Source organism: Oncorhynchus mykiss, chromosome 1 (genome assembly GCF_057628025.1).
Source record: "Oncorhynchus mykiss isolate SJ-2025 chromosome 1, ASM5762802v1, whole genome shotgun sequence".
NCBI lineage: Eukaryota > Metazoa > Chordata > Actinopteri > Salmoniformes > Salmonidae > Oncorhynchus > Oncorhynchus mykiss.
This window is the reverse complement of record NC_143022.1, coordinates 73,563,123-73,584,794: the sequence shown is the minus strand read 5'-3', so window position 1 is coordinate 73,584,794 and position 21,672 is coordinate 73,563,123. Positions and strand designations below refer to the sequence as shown.

The following is a 21,672-nucleotide window of genomic DNA, read 5'->3' as shown; positions in this document are numbered from 1 at the left end:
CCAATCGGTTGTGTTAGAGAGATTGTATATTATCCCCTGTCCTACCTCTGTATTCTGTCTTCTCCAGGGAGCCATCCTCACCACCATGCTGGTGACCAGAAACTTCTCAGGTGAGGGGGGCATCTGGGTCTTCACATTTAGAATGGCATTATAGTGTTCTTCTGCGTTCTAGTCCGTCAAAGTAATCCAAAGATAGGCAATAATGCATTGCTGTGTGTTCAGAGGTTTAGTGTCCTTACCTCGTATTGAATTTCCCTTGTAGAGGAAACTGCCTTGAACGCTCTCTCAACCACTTCCCTAAGTAGATGCATTGAGCTTTTTGTTGTTATATCGACTTTATAAATAAGATAGTGACATTTATAATAAGGAGCATTGTAGAGTGCAGATGTGTAGAGTAGGTTGTTTGTCCTTGTATACATCCACAACCCACCTGCGTGCCCAGGAATTCTGGGATACTAAGTTCTATGGCCCACGTTTCCTGGCTAATTGAGACATTTCAGACTATAATTTCAAATCCCAGCAGTACGTAAAGAGCTTATCTCAGCCTCGTCTGAAGGCCACTCTATAAAGCACTATCGTGGAGGACAGACATTTGACATAGAGCTCTCTGCTCGTAAGAAAGTAGTGTTGTGTGTACAATGTTGCTTCATAACACTGCATAACTGTCACTTGTTGATCTCAGTGTTTTTTTGTGGCAATCTTTTGTTATAGTCGTTTGTGATCAATGATAGGCCATTGAAGTTTTTTTTGTTAACATCGAGTGTGCACACTGGGGTAAGTATCGGTAGGATATACAGCTTGTAGCCCATGGATGTATCTGCCCGCCCTCCTCACATCATCAATGAGATGAAAAAGGTGGGTGAGTGGTGTGAACGGGGGAGGGGCACTTAAAGAAGTAAGTGACACTGTGCTCTAGAGAGCCCACACCTCTTGCCTGGTTGGTCCCTCCCAACTGAATGCCTCTCTGTCCAATAGTGGGCCGACAGCACACCAGCCCTGCGGCCACCACCAGCACAGCTGCTCTTGCTTCAGAAGGTATGTTAGTCAGGGCAGGGGAGCCGCAGTAGCCTGGCACTGTGCCAACACTGCCCCCTGGTTTGTTAGCATGTAGCCTGGAGTGCCCGCCACTGACCCTTGGTTTCCCCCCCACCCCTCACTTACCTGCGCACTGGCACATACTCTACAGCTCTAGAGTGGCCATCCTCCCAACAAGACATCCCACAGACACATACACACACACCCAACCCAGCCTAAAACCCCAAACAGCTAGCAATGCAGGTGTAGAAGCACGTTGGCTAGGAAAAACTCCAGAGAAAGGCCAAAACCTAGGAAGAAACCTAGAGAAGAACCAGGCTATGAGGGGTGGCCAGTCCTCTTCTGGCTGTGCAGGGTGGATATTATAACAGAACATGGCCAAGATGTTCAAATGTTCATAAATGACCAGCATGGTCAAATAATAGGTCTGGGACAGGTAGCACATCCGGTGAACAGGTCAGGATGCCATAGCCGCAGGCAGAACAGTTGAAACTGGAGCTGCAGCACGGTCAGGTGGACTGGGGACAGCAAGGAGTCATCATGCCAGGTAGTCCTGAGGCATGGTCCCATGGCTCAGGTCCTCCAAGAGAGAGAGAGAGAGAGAGAGAGAAAGAGAGAATTAGAGAGAGCATACTTAAATTCACACAGGACACCAGATAAGACAGGAGAAGGACTGCAGATATAACAAACTGACCCCAGCCACCTGACACATAAACTACTGCAGCATAAATACTGGAGGCTGAGACAGGAGGGGTCAGGAGACACTGTGGCTCCATCCGATGATACCCCCGGACAGGGCCAAACAGGAAGGATATAACCCCACCCACTTTGCCAAAGCACAGCCCCCACACCACTAGAGGGATATCTTCAACCACCGACTTGCCATCCTGAGACAAGGCCGAGTATAGCCCACAAAGATCTCCGCCACGGCACAACCCAAGGGGGGGCGCCAACCCAGACAGGAAGATCACATCAGTGACTCAACCCACTCAAGTGACGCACCCCTCCTAGGGATGGCATGAAAGAGCACCAGTAAGCCAGTGACTCAGCCCCTGTAATAGGGTTAGAGGCAGAGAATCCCAGTGGAAAGAGGGGAACCGGCCAGGAAGAGACAGAACCCTCTGAGTGATCCAGGACTCTGGACCAAGGCTGGCCCTCCCTAAGGCTTACACGGAACCCAAACCGGCTGCGCGCGTGCACCATCGTGCATACATTTATTTTGTCCCCACACACCAAACGCGATCACGACACACAGGTTAAAATATCAAAACAAACTCTGAACCAATTACACTAATTTGGGGACAGGTCGAAAAGCATTAAACATTTATGGCAATTTATCTAGTTAGCTTGCACTTGCTAGCTAATTTGTCCTATTTAGCTAGCTTGCTGTTGCTAGCTAATTGGTCCTGGGATATAAACATTAGGTTGTTATTTTACCTGAAATGTACAAGGTCCTCTACTCCGACAAATAATCCACACATAAAACAGTCAACCGAATCGTTTCTAGTCATCTCTCCTCCTTCCAGGCTTTTTCATCTTTGAACTTATATGGTGATTGGCATCTAAACTTTCATAGTATTACCATGACAACCAGCAACACAGTTCATCTTTCAATCACCCACGTGGGTATAACCAATGAGGAGATTGCACGTGGGTACCTGCTTCTATAAACCAATGAGGAGATGGGAGAGGCAGGACTGCGTCAGAAATAGAAAGTTCTATTTTAGCCCTTGGCAATGCATTAACATTGTGTGATGTTCTTAAGAAATGAGAATTGAAGATGACAGACATAGTTCTCATTGTCACACGCGCACTCTCTCACGTAGGTAGGGAGTCAAATCAAATCAAATTGTATTTGTCACATGCTTCATAAACAACAGGTGTGGACTAACAGTGAAATGCTTACTTAAGGGCCCTTCCCAACAATGCAGAGAGGGAGAAAATAGAGAAATAATAGAAAAGTAAAACACGTAATAATAGATACACAACGAGTAACGATAACTTGGCTATATACACGGGGTACCAGTACAGAGTGGATGTGCAGGGGTACGAGGTAATAGAGATAGAATATGTACATATAACTAGGAATAAAGGGACAGATAATAAACAGTAACAGCAGCGTATGTGATGAGTCAAAAAGGTTCTATGCAGATAGTCCGGGTAGCTATTTAGTTAACTGTTTAACTAGCTATTTAGCAGTCTTATTGCCTGAGGGTAGAAGCTATTCAGGCTCATCTTGGTTCCAGACTTGGTGCATCAGTAATGCTTGCCGTCTGGTAGCAGAGAGAACAGTTTATGACTTGGGTGGCTGGAGTCTTTGACAATTACACCGCCTGGTATAGAGGTCCTGGATGGCAGGAAGCTCGGCCCCAGTCGATGTGAATGGGGGCGTGCTCGGCCGTCCTTTCCCTGTAGTCCATGATCAGCTCCTTTGTCATGCTGACATTAAGAGAGAGGTTGTTGTCCTTGCACCACACTGCCAGGTCTCTGACCTCCCTATAGGCTGTCTCATTGTCGATCAGGCCTACCACTGTCGTGTCGTCTACAAACTTAATGATGATGTTGGTTAGTCTGTTATATTTAGAGCTGTCTGAGGCTGTGTGATAGCAGACAGAAATCTCCTTTCCATAATAATGACATTTGTCAGGTGACAATGGCCTTATTTTGTCTAAATTCAGACATATTTCACACCTTTAACATTAACCTGATTTAGCTTAGGTTATTAATGCACACTAAGTCACAGCGCTGATACAATAGGACTGTGTGAGTGTGTGCATGCACAATATGTGTGCCAGTCTACCTACCTAGTGTGTGCATGTCTCTCTTTTCACTAAATAAATCTTTGTCAACGAACGTTTGGGCAGTCTTAGCTCTAAAAACAAAACAACAATCAAACACCCACACCCTACTTTCCCTCCGCAAATCAGTCCACAGATCTTAATCAATTCCCAGTTGATGCCAATACCCCACAGCCTCATTGCATTCGCCTGCATGGACTAGCACCTCCAACCAGCCAGCATGTATCTGTGCCTCTGCAAGCCTGCATGGGTTACCAGATGCACCTGGGTGGTTCTGATTTCTTTCTCGTTTTATCTCTTTCGGTGTTGCTTGCTCCGTTTGATTTCTTCCCGTCGTGAACCTTCCTATGGTGAAAGAACAGCACTATGTCACTGGCAGCTTGAGTTGGTTGGTGATGGGTCACGCCCACAGAAGCTTTGAGTAACACTTGGACACGACCCCTTGGCCCTTTCTGTTGCTGTTTGTTGTCTTGTTTCCTCCGCCTGGATGATAGATGGAATTCAATTGTTTTAATTGCAGCAGTTGAACGAAGATATACTGGTTACGGCTTACAACGGCAGTACAGTCTAGGCTTTAGATGCCTGGCAGGCAGGGTGTCTCCCTTTTTTCCCCTACGATGCACCCTTTAGCTGGGCTGCACTCTATGAGCTGAGCTGCACCCTGGGAGCTGTAGTTTGCTGTGGATAATGCATGCCAAGCTTTTGATATGACCCACCAACCACCATCGCATGAACCACCTGCGAACGAGCTCGAGTCCAATGTGCCTGTTGTCACGATATATGAAGATACTGACCTTTAAAAAACAAACATCTTGCCCTTTTTTCCCCTTGCCCTCCTTCCTACATTTTTCAATGGAAGGTAAGGGACTTTGAGGATCTGTGAGACCTGATTGAAGGTTATCATATATATGTGTTTGTGTGTGTATTTTTCTCCGTCTCTGTGTCTCTCTGTGTGTTTATATGTCTCACTTTCTGTGGTTTTTCTTTTTCTATGTGAGCGTTTGCAATGTACTGCAATGTATGTACAGTGTGTGTGGCGTCGAGAGCATGTATGTGATATGTGATAATATGTCTGTGAGGCATGCTGAAAAGGAAACGGTACTGTTGTACCACCCTGCTCTCACTGTACATACAGGTACCCTGCTCCCTACAGTCTTCAATGTCCAAGCGTCAGATGACTACTGAGCAGGTCTTCTACTGAGCAGGTCTTCACCTCAGTGACCACAGAGGCTTGTGACATCACTGTCCTCTATTTTCCTCCGACAGTACTATGGCTCCTGGTTGATTGATGCTGGGCGTGGTTTGTTCTAGATTAGCTGCCAGTCATGTCCTAACGTCTGTCCCTCTCCCTCTTCTGTTTCAGCATGCAAAAGTTTACTCAACAAGAAGTCAGATGGTGGAGTGAAGGTAAGGGTTTTGAGCTGTATGGAAGCTCTGTGCCTCTTTTTCTCTTCTTCTGTCTCTCTCTCTCTCTCTCTCTTTCTCTCTCTCTCTCTCTCTCTTCTGCTCTTGCTATATCTCTATTTTCCTGAGAAGTGCGTTGGCATTAGGAGACACATTTCCAGTGTATGCCGTGGGAATGGAGAGACGTTTTGGTCTCCACTTCCCCAAGACGTCTTACTTCTTAAGACGTCTCACAACTCAGTGTCTGTAATGTTTATAAAATGACAGGCAGTTGAAATATCGCTTGCTGGGGGGGGAACGGTATTATAGGTTATTATAGATAAAGGTTATTATAGATAAATATTACTTCACTGTCCATATCAGCTGTCCAGATTGTGTAAATGGTATATAATCTACACCCATAGTAATTGATAGTAAAGTTATGATTTTCAGTTTGGATGTGTGTGAGTGTGTATCTTTGTGTGTGCCGACAGCTAGCACAGAAAGACAAGTTTTTCACCAGCAAAACCTCTCCTCTGATCCTAAGTGATCCGAGTGATCCGCATGCTGAACGATCATTGGTTTTCAACACGGAGTCAGTGCATGCAGTGAAGTGCCATGATCGACAAAAGGCCAAACAATAACCAGGTCTAAAGCAACACAACCCGCCTTAACGTTGAAAAGAAAAGCTGCACATTCTAGTAGCTCCGGCGCAATCATTTATTTACCAACGTTTCCAGAGCTAAGTCGTCTTCATCAGGGTGTCATGTCAAACACTGCAGGTCACAAGTATATATAGGCTTCCATTGGACACACGCAGGTGTTTGTAATCTGTGGCATGATATCATTGGTCATGATCATAAATTTGTTGAATATGACTTAACGGATCCATATTGCTTTACAGCTATGTCATTTTATTTTATTGGTGGAAAGCAACTCCCTCTATGTTTCCCGTTTGTCCTTCTTCAAGCTCCTGTGGATGTGTTTTTCTCTGTGGGATCTAACTGGCAGCTTCATTTTTTTTCCCCCTCTATTTTTATTGGTTCATTTTTCCCTATGATGCCCTGTTTTTCCCCTCTCTGTTGCAATCTGTTCAGAAAAGGAAGTCCAGCTCCAGTGTTTGTTTGATGGTGAGATCTGCTTTGTCTTTCTCTATCTCCTTCTCTCTTTTGTTCCCTCTCTCTCTTTCTCTCTCGGTTGAGATGCTCGAGGGTCTGTGGCAGTTTGTCTTGTTGGAATTCCATTGGCTCTCTCAACTCCATCCAACATCTCCAGCATTCCCACCACCATAACCATTTCCCTTCCACAGAACCCGTATCTACAGTACATGGGCTAACACACGCATACATGCGCAAACAGACACGCAAACAAATGCTCACACGCAAAAAAACACACACCAGCCTGTTCCTGCATCTGCATTTCCCCTCAATGCTCTCCCCAGCAGCCAGGCCAAGCCTACCTGTCTATGGATTCACTAGCCTACTGTCCCACCCCCCCCCCCCCCCCCCCCAGAGTACGCCCTTCATCCCTCACATTGGCTCACAGCTCCAGAGTTGCCCAGAAAGAAGCTGTAGGTCAGTATCAAGCCAGAAACTCAAACCCCAAACCATAACCAAGGTCTCTTCCTCACTACCCTCCAAAGAGCTGGGAAAAAAGATGCAGGAAAAAGCCTACAGAACATTTGTCTGTATAGGAGAGAGAACATTTGTCTGTATAGGAGAGAGAACATTTGTCTGGATAGGAGAGAGACACACAAGTGACCCCCCCCTCCCCCATTTCACTTTCCCAGGGACGCACTGATTACCATGGCAATGCTAGTGTATCCCATGGCAGCAGACTTGGCCTAGCAACAGGAATAGGGTGCATTTGTGCCATTGTAAATATCTATATTTTCTGTTTCTTTATTTTTCAAGTTTTGGAGGATTTATTGAACCCTCATGTTTTTTTCCCCTTTAAGAGAAACGTTCTCTTTTTTTCCCACTTTTATTTTTTCTGTCTTGGTTGCCTACAAAATCATATTTAGCAGCAACAACCCAGTAGTGACCGATACATCTTTTGGGGAATGTCACAGGACAGAGAATGTCACAGGGTAAAGAACACTCTGAAATGGTCATCCAATCCCAGCCTCTCTGTAGTGACCAACAGGACAGGGGTAGTCAAATCCGCATTACTGCTGGCTTTATTTACTCCCTGGCAGTTGATTGACCAGTGTTACTGATTGACCAGAGATTCCAATCACCTGGTGTCCCAGGTCTGAATTACTCCGTGATTAGAGGGGAATGATAGAAACCAGCAGTACTGCAGACCTTGAGGCCGGAATTGAGTAAGGATGGGGCATAAGAGATGTGGAGTGCTTGCATGTGCAGTCACCTACAGTACCTACACTAAATATACAGAAGTATGTGGATACCCCTTCAAGTTAGTGGATTCAGCCACACCCATTGCTGACAGGTGTATAAAATAGATCACACAGCCTTGTAATCTACATAGACAGACATTGGCAGTAGAATGTCCTCACTGAAGAGCTCAGTGACTTTCAACGTGGCACCGTCATAGGATGCCACCTTTCCAACAAGTCAGTTCATCAAATTTCAGCCCTGCTATAGCTGCCCCGGTCAACAGTAAGTGCTGTTGTTGTGAAGTGGAAACATCTAGGAGCAACGACGTCTCACCCGTGAAGTGGTAGGCCACACACGCTCACGGAACGGGACCACCAAGTGCTTAAGCGTGGAAAAATCGTCTGTCCTCAGTTGCAAAACTCACTACCAAGTTCAAAACTGCATCGGGAAGCAATGTCAGCACAATAACGGTTCATCGGAAGCTTCATGAAATAGGTTTCCATGGCCGAGCAGCCATACACAAGCCTAAGATCAACAATGTACAATGCCAAGCGTTGGCTGGGGTGGTGTAAAGCCCGCCGCTGTTAGACTCTGGAGCAGTGAGGAATCATGCTTCACCATCTGGCCGTCTGACGGACGAATCTGGGTTTGTTGGATGCCAAGAGAACGTTACCTGCCCCAATGCATAGTGCCAACTGTAAAGTTTGGTGGATGAGGAATAATGGCCTGGGGCTGTTTTTCATGGTTAGGGCTAGGCCCCTTAGTTCCAGTGAAGGGAAATCTTAACGCTACAGCATACAATGACATTCTAGACGATTCTGTGCTTCCAATTTTGTGGCAACAGTTTGGGGAAGGCCCTTTCCTGTTTCAGCATGACAATGCCCCCGTGCACAAAGCGAGGTCCATACAGAAATGGTTTGTTGAGATCGGTGTGCAAGAACTTGACTGGCCTGCACAGAGCCCTGACCTCAACCCCATCGAAGACCTTAGGAATGAATTGGAACGCTGACTGCGAGCCAGTCCTAATTACCCAACATCAGTGCCCGACCTCACTAATGCTCTTGTGGCTGAATGGAAGCAAGTCCCCGCAGCAATGCTCCAACATCTAGTGGAAAGCCTTTCCAGAAGAGTGGAGGCTGTTATAGCAGCAAAGGGGGGGGGACCAACTCCATATCAATGCCCATGATTTTGAAATGAGATGTTCGACGAGCAGGTGTCCACATACTTTTGGCCATGTAGTGTACCTCACATGTCTTTGGCTGCTTTACACAGGCAGACAAATTTTTATCATGTTTTACTAATTGGTCTTTTGACCAATCAGATCAGCACTGAAAAATATCTTATGTGAAAAGATCTGATGTGATTGGTCAGAATACCAGTGAGTGGAAAAAATAACAGAATTGGGCTGCCTGTGTAGACGTAGCCATAGAGCCTCATTGGGGCCCACTGTAAGGATTCATCCCACAGCCTGGACCCCTCTTCTCTGGCCATCCAGCACCACCTCACCCACCCCAGCACTATCTCAAGCCCCATGCTTACCACCACTGCACACTCCCCACAACACCATACACACTCCATGAAAATATCTGCTATGTAGAGTAGCTGTCATTTGTGGTTTGGGTTTGAATGTAGGTCAGTTGTTTTTCAGTCTAATTGTAAAAGGTATATTATATTGAATTGAAATGGGAATCTGTGAGCCTACCAGGAAAATGAATCAAGAAATTGTATTTAAAGCTAGTCTAAATTATATTTATAACATTGATATAGTGTAGTGCAGCGTAAATATTACTATTTATAATTTAAAGGTAGAATTCTTAATTAAAACAATAACAATTAGGCTATACGGTGTTTGTTTACATTGACTTTGTTTACAAACATTGGAGTAAAATAGCTTATATTTTGGGTTCTGTTGAGGTACGACAGTTAAATTAAGCTCATGATGCATATAAGTGATATTCTTCAAGAATCAATGGGTAAATATCATTAATTTCTAAGTTAAAAAATGGATGTAGCAATTAAGGATTCTAGCTTTAAGAGATGACGCCGTCTTAACGACGACAGCTCATGTTCTCTTTGATGTAAAGATTCCGATGTTAGAAATATACAGTAGGCTACACAGTATTATAGTCTTATCAGTGTCAGGTTCTCTACCCCAGAGCTGGAACGGCTCAACTAGACACGGAAGCTTTGCTTGTATTACTCTTGGGATGGAATGAGTGTTTAACATGCTCTCTTCAAACCTATTGTGGGTCCATTAAAACCATAAGAATGTCCATATTGCTTAGAACAATAATACTACAATCAAATGTGCCCACCATCACAACCATCTCATCCCCTTTCATGGGTAGTTGTGATTATTTAGCCGTTAGTTTCTGTTATAAGAGAAGGAGAGGAGTGGCGGCACTGGACTAATGTGTGACGCGTGTACTGTAGGTTCAGTTTCTGGGGAAGGTGAGCATTGAGCTGGGCCTTGTTCAGAATCGGTGTGAGCACGTCAGAGACGGTGTCAAAAGGCTACTCTGTCTGGGACATTTTATCACCAGTAAAGTACTCCGGTACCAGCTGAAACCTCAACAGCATATTGCTCTTAACCTTTCATTGACAGATCCTACTTTTCAACACCTCTCATGAATTCATCTGTAAAGACTCTCTGTTAAAGGGACAGTTGCGATTTTAGTTACATTCTTATTTGCCTTGAAGATATTCTAGGGCCTAGTGCTCTTTATTGACACAACAGTCAGGCTGTGGGGTTGTGGGCGAGAGGCTTTCTTCTCCATGCAACTTACTTTTCATTGTCTTACTCAGGAAATCCTCCAGATACATACATGCCTAAACCTTTTGGGAGAAACAACAACCTTCTCATCAAGGCCTTTCACTGCATGCGCAGACTCAGACAACTAGGCGCCGCTAGTAATTTATTCTTCATTCCTTAACCAGATTCTGTAGCCATCTGATATTGGCTGTCTGGGTTGACTCTTTGTGGTCCATAGATGTTAAGTGCTTGTTCTGATCTGATTCCACAAGGTGGTGCAGACTGTGTTCCATGCTGTCCCCGGGGACAGTGGTTTCTTTACCCTAGCAGGTACCAATCAATGTTGAGATTGAAGTGCTGGGTCCTGTCTGCTTCTACTCTCAAAGTCGTTAAGAGATTTTTACAATGTGTTCGATATTCCTGTGTATTTAGAAATGTTACTACCGTGTGCAATATCTGCAAAGATTGTAGACTGTAATGCAACAAGAGAAATCACACTCAAGAGGTAGACACGGACTCAAAACCACTTCAAACACCCAATTGGAGACCTCCACACAGGCATTTCCGAAATGAAAGAAAATCGCTAAATTAATTTAGCGTGTCAAGAATGTTAATTCGCTCGCACAGAAGTGTCAATGTCTTCAGAGCGCGTCTTTCTGCACCTACAAATTCCTTTTGACTTTCAAAAGAGGCAGTCATTTCATGTATCAAAGGGAAAACACTGCTGCTGAATTAAAGCAAGTGTGTAGTGCACACTGTACAGACAACAATTGTCCCTGGAAAAACACCATCCGGACACATTGGCAGGCACACTGCAGGCAACATTGTTTACTGTAGCCTGAAGAAGATATCTCTTCCATGACACACACTCACCGACCTGCACCTCAGCCTCGTAGACTGGGGCTGAACAGTCCCATGGGTCTGCCTACATATATACATACAGTATACTCTGTAGAAGTCATTTTGTGTTGTTGTTTTTTTTGCCCCAGCCGCAGACAAACAACAGTAAAAACAGTGTAGTGAGCAGTACCAGCAGCACCAAAGACAGCAGCATATCATCTTCAGCACCAATGGTATCTCATCTATACTTGCTTTCTCTCATTGTTGCTTTACTCCCCCTGTTCCGTTGGATTAGTCCCTAAGTTTCTGTTCAGTTCTTGCTTTTTGCCATCTGTTTGTCTCATCCCCTCTTTATTGACTCTCCCTTTTCTTTTTCCCTCCGTTCCTTCCACCCTCTCCTCTTCACCTCCATTTTGAAAAAAAGTGTGATGTTGACGATGGTTTTGATGGTTTTTAAACCGAACAACTGGTTTGTGCCTGTGACCCTCTCTCACTAGGCTCCTGTTATACCCAATCCTACTTTCTTGTCAAACACAGACATGTATGACAATGCACAACTAAACATACACAGATAATGGTATTTTAGAATATATCCACAATGTCACGATTGAATGTTCCTGGGGGTCAGTTGTGGGTATTTGTATTTGTCCCGTGATAATGCTGGGGATTTGATACGCTACACATTTACAGGACGCTAGCTCAATAACCGGGGTGTGTCAAAATATATATTTTTTAACTTGATACCAAATTCAAAACAAGGAAATTCAAAAGCTCATTAAAACCATGGGTAAAACAGGATCCAGAAAGGTCAGGAAACAGAGATATCCCAATTGTATGGAATATGCAGTCCCTCTATCTACACGTATCTCCTTGTGAACCCTTCCCCCAGGGCACCCACACATTTCAATAATACAACTCATCTATAGTGATATTGAACCTCCCTTTCCAGTCCTGTCTCTGCCCCTCTACTCTGTTAACAGAACATTTACAGGGGAAGCAAAGAACTGTGGGGAAAAAGCCTAGAGGCATGTATAGTGGTGTCTGTCAGACAGACTACTGAGCTCCAGTGACCTGAGAGAGACATGAAACCTGTAGGAGGGAGAGAATCTTAGCCAGGGTGTTTGGCAAGAATTGTGGAATGTCAATCAGGTACCCATCAGGGATCTACACTGACGTTTTTAACAATGAGCACGTTTTCGCCTACATTGAAAAATGTAGGCACACACAAAGTCATTTAGGAGCACAATGCTAAATATTTGAGGTGAGAAGGCTAGAATCCTTCATTTTTCTAGGGGCACTGCTGCTCCTAAATTCACATTCCAGGTCGCATATAGAAGTAACATGGTCGCACTCTAGAGCCCTGCCCAGGCTAAGAGAAACCCTTTTCTATCGAAGCCAAATCACTCTAGAGCCCTGCCCAGGCTAAAAGAAACCCTTTTCTATCGAAGCCAAATCACTCTAGAGCCCTGCCCAGGCTAAGAGAAACCCTTTTTAAAGCCAAATCACTCTTGAGCCCTGCCCAGGCTAAAATAAACCATTTTTAAAGCCAAATCACTCTAGAGCCCTGCCCAGGCTAAGAGAAACCCTTTTCTATCAAAGCCAAATCACTCTAGAGCCCTGCCCAGGCTAAAATAAACCTTTTTTAAAGCCAAATCACTCTAGAGCCCTGCCCAGGCTAAAATAAACCATTTTCTATCGAAGCCAAATCACTCTAGAGCCCTGCCCAGGCTAAGACAAACCCTTTTCTATCGAAGCCAAATCACTCTAGAGCCCTGCCCAGGCTAAGAGAAACCCTTTTCTATCAAAGCCAAATCACTCTAGAGCCCTGCCCAGGCTAAAATAAACCCTTTTTAAAGCCAAATCACTCTAGAGCCCTGCCCAGGCTAAGACAAACCCTTTTCTATCTAAGCCAAATCAGAGGACCACCTCCATCAAACTGATTGGGAAGTTTCTTACTCTTCTCCAGTAGAGCTACCGGTAAGCTATTTGCTGTTGCTGTGGATTCATTGGCTGATGTGGTCAGTGTTAAAGGATGGTTTGTCTCTCTGGGTCACCGCTCAGTTGATCTGTCAGTCAGCCTCCAAGCTTTTTCTGATCAGCTACGATGCATAAACGTCCCGAAGGGCAGAATGTCAGGCTCTGTGGTACCATTTAAAGGGACAGTGCAACATTTTGGCGACTAAGTCCTTCTTTCTACTAACCCAGAGATTAACTCATGGATACCATTTGTATGTCTCTGCGTGACTTAATTGCCAAAACGTTGCACTATCCCTTTAAGCTAATGGCCTCGTTATCTGAGGGACTGCATCTTCATGTGTAGGTGGTTTTGTTGAGATTGAGTCTGTAGTCCAGTGTCCTGTGGGAAGGTCCAGGGGTGTGCTATGTGGGAGTGCATTGGGGGTGTCTGTGATGCAGTATTGTAAGCTATTAGGCGCTTTTGCGATGAGTGTTTCCATGGTGACTGACTGTGACGGCATGGTCTAGGTTGGAGGGGGGGGGGCTGCTGATCCAATCTCCTAGCCAGTCAATCCCCTCATCCTCAATTCAGACTTTGCAGCCTTTTCTGTCTGTGTGTGTGTGTCCTCTCCTCTGTTTCTTTACGTTGTAGAGGCCCTCTCCTACGTCTGATAGCGCCAATGATAAGTGACATAGTCCATAGCTCCTTCCTCTAGTGAAATGCTCTAGTGAAATGGGGTAGTTTGTAGTATGGTCTACTTCTCAAAACCCCATCCTGTCTCGTCGCCCCCCATGACGGAGCCCCTCTGCTGCCTCTGTGCTGTGGCGTGTGTGCTTGGCGCTGTGTGTGTGTGTGTGTTTACATGCATCGGGCGTGCGGACTGTGTGTATCCCACACGCCCTGGGCCTTCCCTGGTGGTCGCCGCATGTTAAACTCTCTCCTGCTTCCCCTAGGAACCACAGACCACTGTCGTGCACAACCCAGCTGACGGCACCAAGGTAAGCCACTACTGCACCTCTCTAATCCCATAGCCGCTATAGGCTAATACTAATGCTAAAATACCTTAGCGTGGTTACTAAGGTACCTCAGAGTGGCTGGAGCTCTACTAAGATACCTTAGCGTGGTTACTAAGGTACCTCAGAGTGGCTGGAGCTCTACTAAGATACCTTAGCGTGGTTACTAAGGTACCTCAGAGTGGCTGGAGCTCTACTAAGATACCTTAGCGTGGTTACTAAGGTACCTCAGAGTGGCTGGAGCTCTACTAAGATACCTTAGCGTGGTTACTAAGGTACCTCAGAGTGGCTGGAGCTCTACTAAAATACCTTAGCGTGGTTACTAAGGTACCTCAGAGTGGCTGGAGCTCTACTAAGATACCTTAGCGTGGTTACTAAGGTACCTCAGAGTGGCTGGAGCTCTACTAAGATACCTTAGAGCGACGCTAACGCCATAAACGCTTAACCACTCCACGTCTACTGACAGACACAATAACTAACCCTCAAAACACACAAGCCCCAACTGCTGCAACAGTCCCTCACTCGCCCAAACCACACTGGCTCAGCCACCGAAAAAGTCACAAACACACACCCTTAACACACAGTTTGTACACCACCTCACCAAAAGGCTGTGTTTGGTGTGGGTCCTCATGCGCTCGCCCTCCTGTCTGCCTGGCTGGTTTGTGCAGGGTTTGTGTTCCTCCGAGAGGAGCGTCCGTCCACCTGGGAAAGGCCCCATCCAAGTCATCCCTCAGCACACAGACTAACTCTGTTTCCTCCTGTTATATCTCTGTCTCTCCTCCTCCTCTCTGTCCTCCATGTTTCTGTCCATCACTCGTCTCCCCTACAGGGCTCTACAGAGAGCTGTAACATCACAGAAGAGGAGGATGTGAAAGGTAGGAAAGGTATGCCCAACGTTCACCTACTCTGCATGTTTTCGCACGTCTTCTATCTATATATCTGTCTGCAAAAGTGTTGGTCAGAAAGACAGGGCTAGAGTTCACGATGGGCCTCAGATCTTGGCCAGTGGATCCTCTTGAGGTAGTATATATTATACACGTGATTGAAGAATCCATAGTTATCTGAGAAATGGGGATACATAAATGATCATTCATGTGCTCCTGTGTTGTCAATCCTTCTCCTTAATTTCTTTAGAAAGAGAATCGATTATGATCAAGGCCTGGGAAGCCTTTGATGGCCTGAGTTAACATTCAGGCTGGTGTCTGGGCCTGTGAGCATCTGGGAAATGTAGCCTATAGGAGAGGTAAACACAGATGGAAGGTGTTTGTAAATGAGTATACATTATATGGCTAGAGAGGGAATGAGGAAGCACTGCCATATTGGAGAATAGCCTTTCCTTTGGTCCTTACAGCTGCTGTGGAGAAGTCAAAGAAGTTAGTATTCCTACAGAGTGAAAGGAAATGTCTTGCTGAGAATGAAAAATAGCACAGTAGTCTTAGCTTTTCAGACTGTGAGAGACGGAGCTGAATACTGGGTGGTCTAGCCGTGGACGTAGACTATGCTTTGTCTGAACAATTTACTAAACTAGCACATTAAGGCCTTATATGTCTTTAGATAGTCCCTAGTTTCCCTATTCTTGGTCTCACAGCTCCCCTGGGCTTAAAGAGTTGGGACTCCACCACTCTAAAACATGTGTGTGTGTGTGTGTGTGTGTGTGTGTGTGTGTGTGTGTGTGTGTGTGTGTGTGTGTGTGTGTGTGTGTGTTTGCGCATGTGCGCTATCAGTCTGCACTCAGAGCTCAATAACATGGATAACAGAGCTGTCCTGTTCAGAAGAGTCGTCAAACGATGGGTTTACAGGTGTGAAAACGTGGCCTTTTTACTGCTCGTCCAAACTGCTGTGTTTACATAACAACTTCGTCCTATTTTAACTGGTTGCTTAAACAGTGTTAACAAGTGGTGGGCGAGGGGCTGCGCTGCAGGCTTTTACAAGGGCACCCTCGTTTCAAGTCGTCAGGAGATATAGCAACAGACTCCAGGACCGACAGGCTCTCTGGCACTGACGTCATCCTGCCGACGAGCAAAAAGGCCCCACATTCTGAGAGAGGGTGACAAAATGTGCCAACACAGAGGCCTCTTTCAGGTCTTAAACACAGAGACACAGATATAGACGTGCGCACATAGACACCGGAATCGATGAAAGTCAAACGTCGTACAGGAGTTCCAGAGACCTACAGAGCCTTCAGAAAGTATTCACACCCCTTGACTTTTTCCACATTTTGTTGTGTTACAGCCTCAATTTAAATTTGATTCAATTGAGATTTTTGGTCACTGACCTACACACAATACCCAATAATGTCAAAGTGGAATTATGTTTTTTTTTTAAAGTTTTTACAAATTAATAAAAAATGAAAAGCTGAAATGTCTGAAAAGTATTCAACTCCTTTGTTATGGCAAGCCTAAATGAGTTAATGAGTAGACGTTTGCTTAACAAGTCACATAATAAGTTGCATGGACTCACTGTGTGCAATAATAGTTTAACATGCTTTTTGAACCTCATCTCTGTACCCCACATACAATTATCTGAAAGGTCCCTCAGTCGAGCAGTGTATTTCAAAAACAGATTCAACAACAAAGACCAGGGAGGTTTTCCAATTCCTTGCCAAGAAGGGCACCAATTGGTAGATGGGTAAAAAAAAAATGACATTGAAGATCCTTTGATCATGGTGAAGTTATTAATTACACTTTGGATGGTGTATCAATACACCCAGTCACTACAAAAGATACAGGCGTCCTTCCTAACTCAGTTGCTGGAGATTAAGGACATCGCTCAGGCCAATGAGGCCAATGGTGACTTTAAAACAGAGTTTAATTGCTGTCATAGGAGAAAACTGAAGATGGACTCCACAATACTAACCTAATTGACAGCGTGAAAAGATGGAAGCGTGTACTGAATAGAATATTCCAAAACATTCATCCTGGTTGCAACAAGGCAGTAACGTAATACTGCAAAAAATGTGGCAAAGCAATTCACTTTTTGTCCTGAATACAAAAGTGTTATATCTGAGGCAAATCCAATACAACATGTAGTGGTGGCTGCGTCATGTTAGGGGTATGCTTGTAATCATTAAGGACGGGGAAGTTTTTCAGGATAAAAAATAAAAGGAATGGAGCTAAGCTCAGGCAAAATCCTAGAGGTAAACCTGGTTCAGTCTGCTTTTCACCAGACACTGGGAGATTAATTCACCTTTTCGCAGGACAATAACCTAAAACACAAGGCCAAATCTACACTGCAGTTGCTTTCCAAGAGGACAGTGAATGTCCTTGAGTGGCCAAGCTAGAATTTTGACTGAAATCTGCTTGGAAATGTATGGCAAGACCTGAAAATGGTTGTTTAGCAATTATCAACAACCAATTTGACAGAGCTTGAAGAATTTTGAAAAGAATAATGGGCAAGTGTTGCAAAATGCAGGTGTGAAAATCTCTTAGGGATTTACTCAGAAAGACTCTGTAGCTTTAATTGCTGCCAAAGGTGATTTTAACATAGGAAAGGAGCGCTTCTTTGGTTTATATACTGAACAAAAATATAAAAAAATGCAACATGTAAGGTGTTGGTCCCATGTTTCATGAGGTGAAATAAAAGATCCCAGAAATTGTCCATATGCACAAAAAGCCTATTTCACTGAAATGTTGTGCAGAAATGTGTTTACATCCCTGTTAGTGAGCATTTAACCTTTGCCAAGATAATCCATCCAGCTGATTAAACGGCACAATCATTACACAGGTGCACCTTGTGCTGGGGACAATAAAAGGCTAGTCTAAAATGTGTAGTTTTGTCACCGAACACAATGCCACAGATGTCTCAAGTTTTGAGGGAGTGTGGAATTGGAATGCTGACTGCATTTAATGTTAATTTCTGTGCGCCCCTGCCCAGTCATGTGAAATCCCATAGATTAGGGCCTAATAAATGTATTTCAATTGACTGATTTCCTTATATGAACTGTAACTCAGTGAAATCTTTGAAATTGTTGGATGCTGTGTTTATATTTTTGTTCAGTATAGTTCATCCGTGAGGTGCTCTTTGATCATGGGATAAAATACTATAGTATACAAAGAAGTTGATGCTGGATAGTAAACTATGCCGGAACAGCCTTTGTGCAAACAAACTTCCAGAAGTAATCAAAGCACACTCATGTAGTGGAACAATTTAAAAGCCTTTAATGTTTTACGGCTTATGCGTGGCGAGAATAACAAGACACAGACGTGCTGCGGCTTCAACACTTTATCAGGGTGACAAAGGATAGTGGTGAACAAACGGGTGTATATCCCAGCTCTCACAGGAAGTGATTCAAATCATTACCATACCAAAAGCTTGAGGAAGGAAACACATTTAAGATACAAAGATACACAAAATAAACATGGAATAATGCAAATGAAACACAACAAAATAAGTGCAATATCATAAAAGGAAAAAAACTAACTGTGTACACGAGCTCATGTTACCAAATTTAAGAATGGAGAACAATTTTTTTCCCCACAAAAACATTTTGTAAACCATATATCTCTTACAGGAAGTGTGAATAATCAATTTCCTCATTTAGACCTGGCAATACAGTGACCCTTAGTTTAAAGATCCAGAACATTTTGCGTTGAAGGTGTTTGAGACGATCGCCCCCCCCAATGTTAGAATTTGTATTCCTCTTTGACACTACAGAGTATTTTATGTAGATCATTGACAAAAAGACGACAATTAAATCCTTACTTTACTACATCCCACTTTGTAACACAACAAAATGTGGAAAAGGTTAAAGGGTGTGAATACATTCTGAAGGCACTGCGGTTTACAGTACGTTGTAGGAGAGAAAAGAGAAGCATTGGCAGAAAGTTGGAGTGACAGATTGGAACCCTCTTGTCTCCTCCACAGTGGAGCTGTATGACAGTATGCGTCTCTGTGGCTCTCAGCAACGATGTCTTCTCAAAAAGAGTGCTGTGAAGAGCTGCGATTGGGACATAGATACGGAGTGCTGGCCAAGTGGCTATACACACTCTCCTCCGAGGAGATCGACACAGCTGGAATGTAAAATAGGGGGTTTACGTTGTGTCAGATATTGAACATGTAACACTGTGGTGTCTTCTGATTTGTGAGGTGCGTGTACAGTGTGGTCTCACGCCCATGTTTCTCTGGCTAGTTGTGATGGAGACTCACACACCCCTCCCTGTGTGTCTCTGTGTGCGGAGGTGGTGGGATATATAACGTGTGGCGGGTTTTGCTAGTGTATGGTCAGGTTGGGGGTGTACTGTTTTCTCTTGGTAAAATAGTAGAGTGTACAGAACTGTGTCTGATCCTCCTGTGTCTCTCTCTGGCGTGTGTGTGTTGCGGTGGGGGCAGTGTCTGCGTGCGGGTCTAGCGTGGACAGTGCAATGGTCAGCCAGTGCAGTGCCAGTGAGGAACAGACCCAGGCTCAGCCCCCTCACTGCCCACCCGCCTGTAAGTCAGCAGCAGTACCACCCCTCTCCTCTCAACTCTGACCTTTGTGTTCTTTCCCCCTATGAACTCATTTATATTGTCCCCATAATATTGTTCCCCTGAAGCTGTCTGTCCCCCTAAGACTGTCCCCATAATACTGTTCCTCCATTAATATTAGGGTCTAGATTCAATCCGTAGTGCTGTAGTTCCGTGTTGTAGCCCGATTGACATTTAAAGGCAATGTTCCCACAACACTGTACAAGGTCCCCCTCACTATCTTCAGTAGAGTTATATCAGCTGCAGGATCTTCTGTTTGTTTGTGCACATGAATATCACTTGCCCACCCCCCAAAAAATGAACAAATTATTACAATCACTAATCATTTTTATCAAAGTATTTCAGACGAATGCATACTAAGACAATATTAGTTTGGACAGTCATTAGCCAATGGCCGAGTCCGAAATCTGGCTTGCCTACTACCAATTTAAACTGCATCCTGTGTACTAATAGTACATACTATTTAGAACATACTGTTTTAGTAAAAACAAATGCAACAAATGTCAGCATACTAGGCTCATCCTAATGAATGCATAATCTAATGCACAATTGCGTAGATTCCGGCCATTTGGAAAATATGTGTGAAATCCTGGCATTTAAAGCATATTCATTTAAAAAAAAATTCACATACTACAAAACTGTCTTTTTTCGCATATCCAAAATTCCTACTATTTAGAATGCAAGTACGGGTATTCTGACACGGACAGGGATTTAGGGATCCAAAAAATGTAATACCAAAAATATTTCACCATTAAAAGTTTCCAGATTGCTGCTGAGTGATTGGAGTGAGTGCGACTCCTGCGTCTCAGTGTGTGACATTTTAAAATGTGTGTCTCACATCTCTCCTGCTTAGCTCTGTGTCAGCTCATCAGACTGATGCTACTCAGCTGTCCTATCTATCACTCAGCCTGTTCCAGTCCTTCTCAGACCTTGCCAAAAGCATGTCCCGTATCCGCCTTGCTATGACAAAAACGTTACCATGCTGTGCTCACTTGCTGTGTATATACACTGTTTTGCACAGACATGCGTTCACTGTTGGCTTTCCCTACTCACTGAAGTGAAAACCTGAATCTGGGACTCAGTGTCCTACATGTAGCTTCTGCATCTCTCTCCGTTCCTCTCCCCACATTACGCCTTCGTCCCTTTCTCTTCCCCTCCTTTCTCTGACAGAGAGAATAAATAATGCTGACCTTCTGAGGCTCACTGGCCTTTTAATTGATTTATCTCTCCCCATGGCCCTGACACAGACACCCAGCCTGACAGCTGAGCAGACCGTAGACAGACAACAAGCTGGACTAGACACAGGCTGGATTTCAATAAGCCTAAAGGCATTCTCTCCTTTTGCTGCTGGTCAGACAGCAGCAAATCTCTCATCGGGTCTCTGAAGAGATGAAGGCATTGTAGACTTTTGAGATCAATTGAGATCCACCCCTAGACTGGCCTGCTCTGTCATCTGCTCACTAAACAGCCACCCCTGTCCCTGAGGTGTCTCTGTCTGTCTGTCTGTACTCTCCTACTTCCTCACTCAGGCAGTAACCTCCTCAGTGGTGGCCTGTAACTGGGTTTAGTGCTTGACTGCTGCCCCCTGCTGGCCACGAGGCCAGTGTCTTCATTTTCTGCTGTCTGTGTGACGCTATGCCCATTGGTATATCTAAGTTATTAGTGTGTGGATGTCCTTCTAAGTTTGGTTTCTATGTAACATATCCTTTATATAACTCAATTGCATATGGGCATTGCGCTCCTCTCAGACCTGTGTGAAGTTATATGTTAACTTATACAGACTATGTAACAACTGCCATTTGTGTGCACATTATTCCAGTTTGAGAAAACGGGTCTTCTTGTCCTATCAGTTTTTTTGTGCTTTTTTTTGTCTGATTTGATCGCTTACATGGTTGCCATTTTGTTGCTGTTGTCATGTTGTCTTCCAGCTGCCCCACTGCATGACGATGCTAAGCACACTTTTGCTAATTGGAAAAGTTCAGGTCATAGCTCCTGTCCTGACTTAGAGCAAGCTCTGCCTGCGCCACCCTCCGTGGCCCCAGGGGGCAGCAACGTGCAGCTGAGTAAGTTAGACAGCCCTGGGGCAGCTTCT

The 21,672-nt window shown here is 44.6% G+C and overlaps 1 protein-coding gene and 1 long non-coding RNA gene across 25 annotated transcripts in view; one reads left to right on the top strand and one right to left on the bottom strand.

Moving 5' to 3' along the window:
• The window catches only part of camk2g2 (calcium/calmodulin dependent protein kinase II gamma 2), a 103,126-nt gene that overhangs the window by 72,902 nt on the left and 8,552 nt on the right, over window positions 1–21,672 (top strand). Inside the window, exons 12-19 of one of the 24 annotated variants that reach the window (XM_090239561.1) lie at window positions 68–110; window positions 976–1,035; window positions 5,197–5,240; window positions 6,314–6,346; window positions 11,297–11,380; window positions 14,058–14,102; window positions 14,947–15,001; window positions 19,446–19,544. In XM_090239561.1, coding sequence (XP_090095687.1) covers window positions 68–110; window positions 976–1,035; window positions 5,197–5,240; window positions 6,314–6,346; window positions 11,297–11,380; window positions 14,058–14,102; window positions 14,947–15,001; window positions 19,446–19,544 — 463 coding nt within the window. The remainder of the gene's footprint in view (window positions 1–67; window positions 111–975; window positions 1,036–5,196; window positions 5,241–6,313; window positions 6,347–11,296; window positions 11,381–14,057; window positions 14,103–14,946; window positions 15,002–19,445; window positions 19,545–21,672) is intronic. The other 23 variants (XM_036984348.2, XM_036984362.2, XM_036984384.2 and 20 more) reach the window with 23 other exon arrangements.
• Window positions 12,597–17,849, bottom strand: LOC149985635 (uncharacterized). Its single transcript, XR_016496993.1, has 2 exons — window positions 14,531–17,849; window positions 12,597–14,218 (listed from the first exon to the last, which is right to left on the bottom strand). It is a non-coding gene; the product is annotated as an uncharacterized LOC149985635 (long non-coding RNA).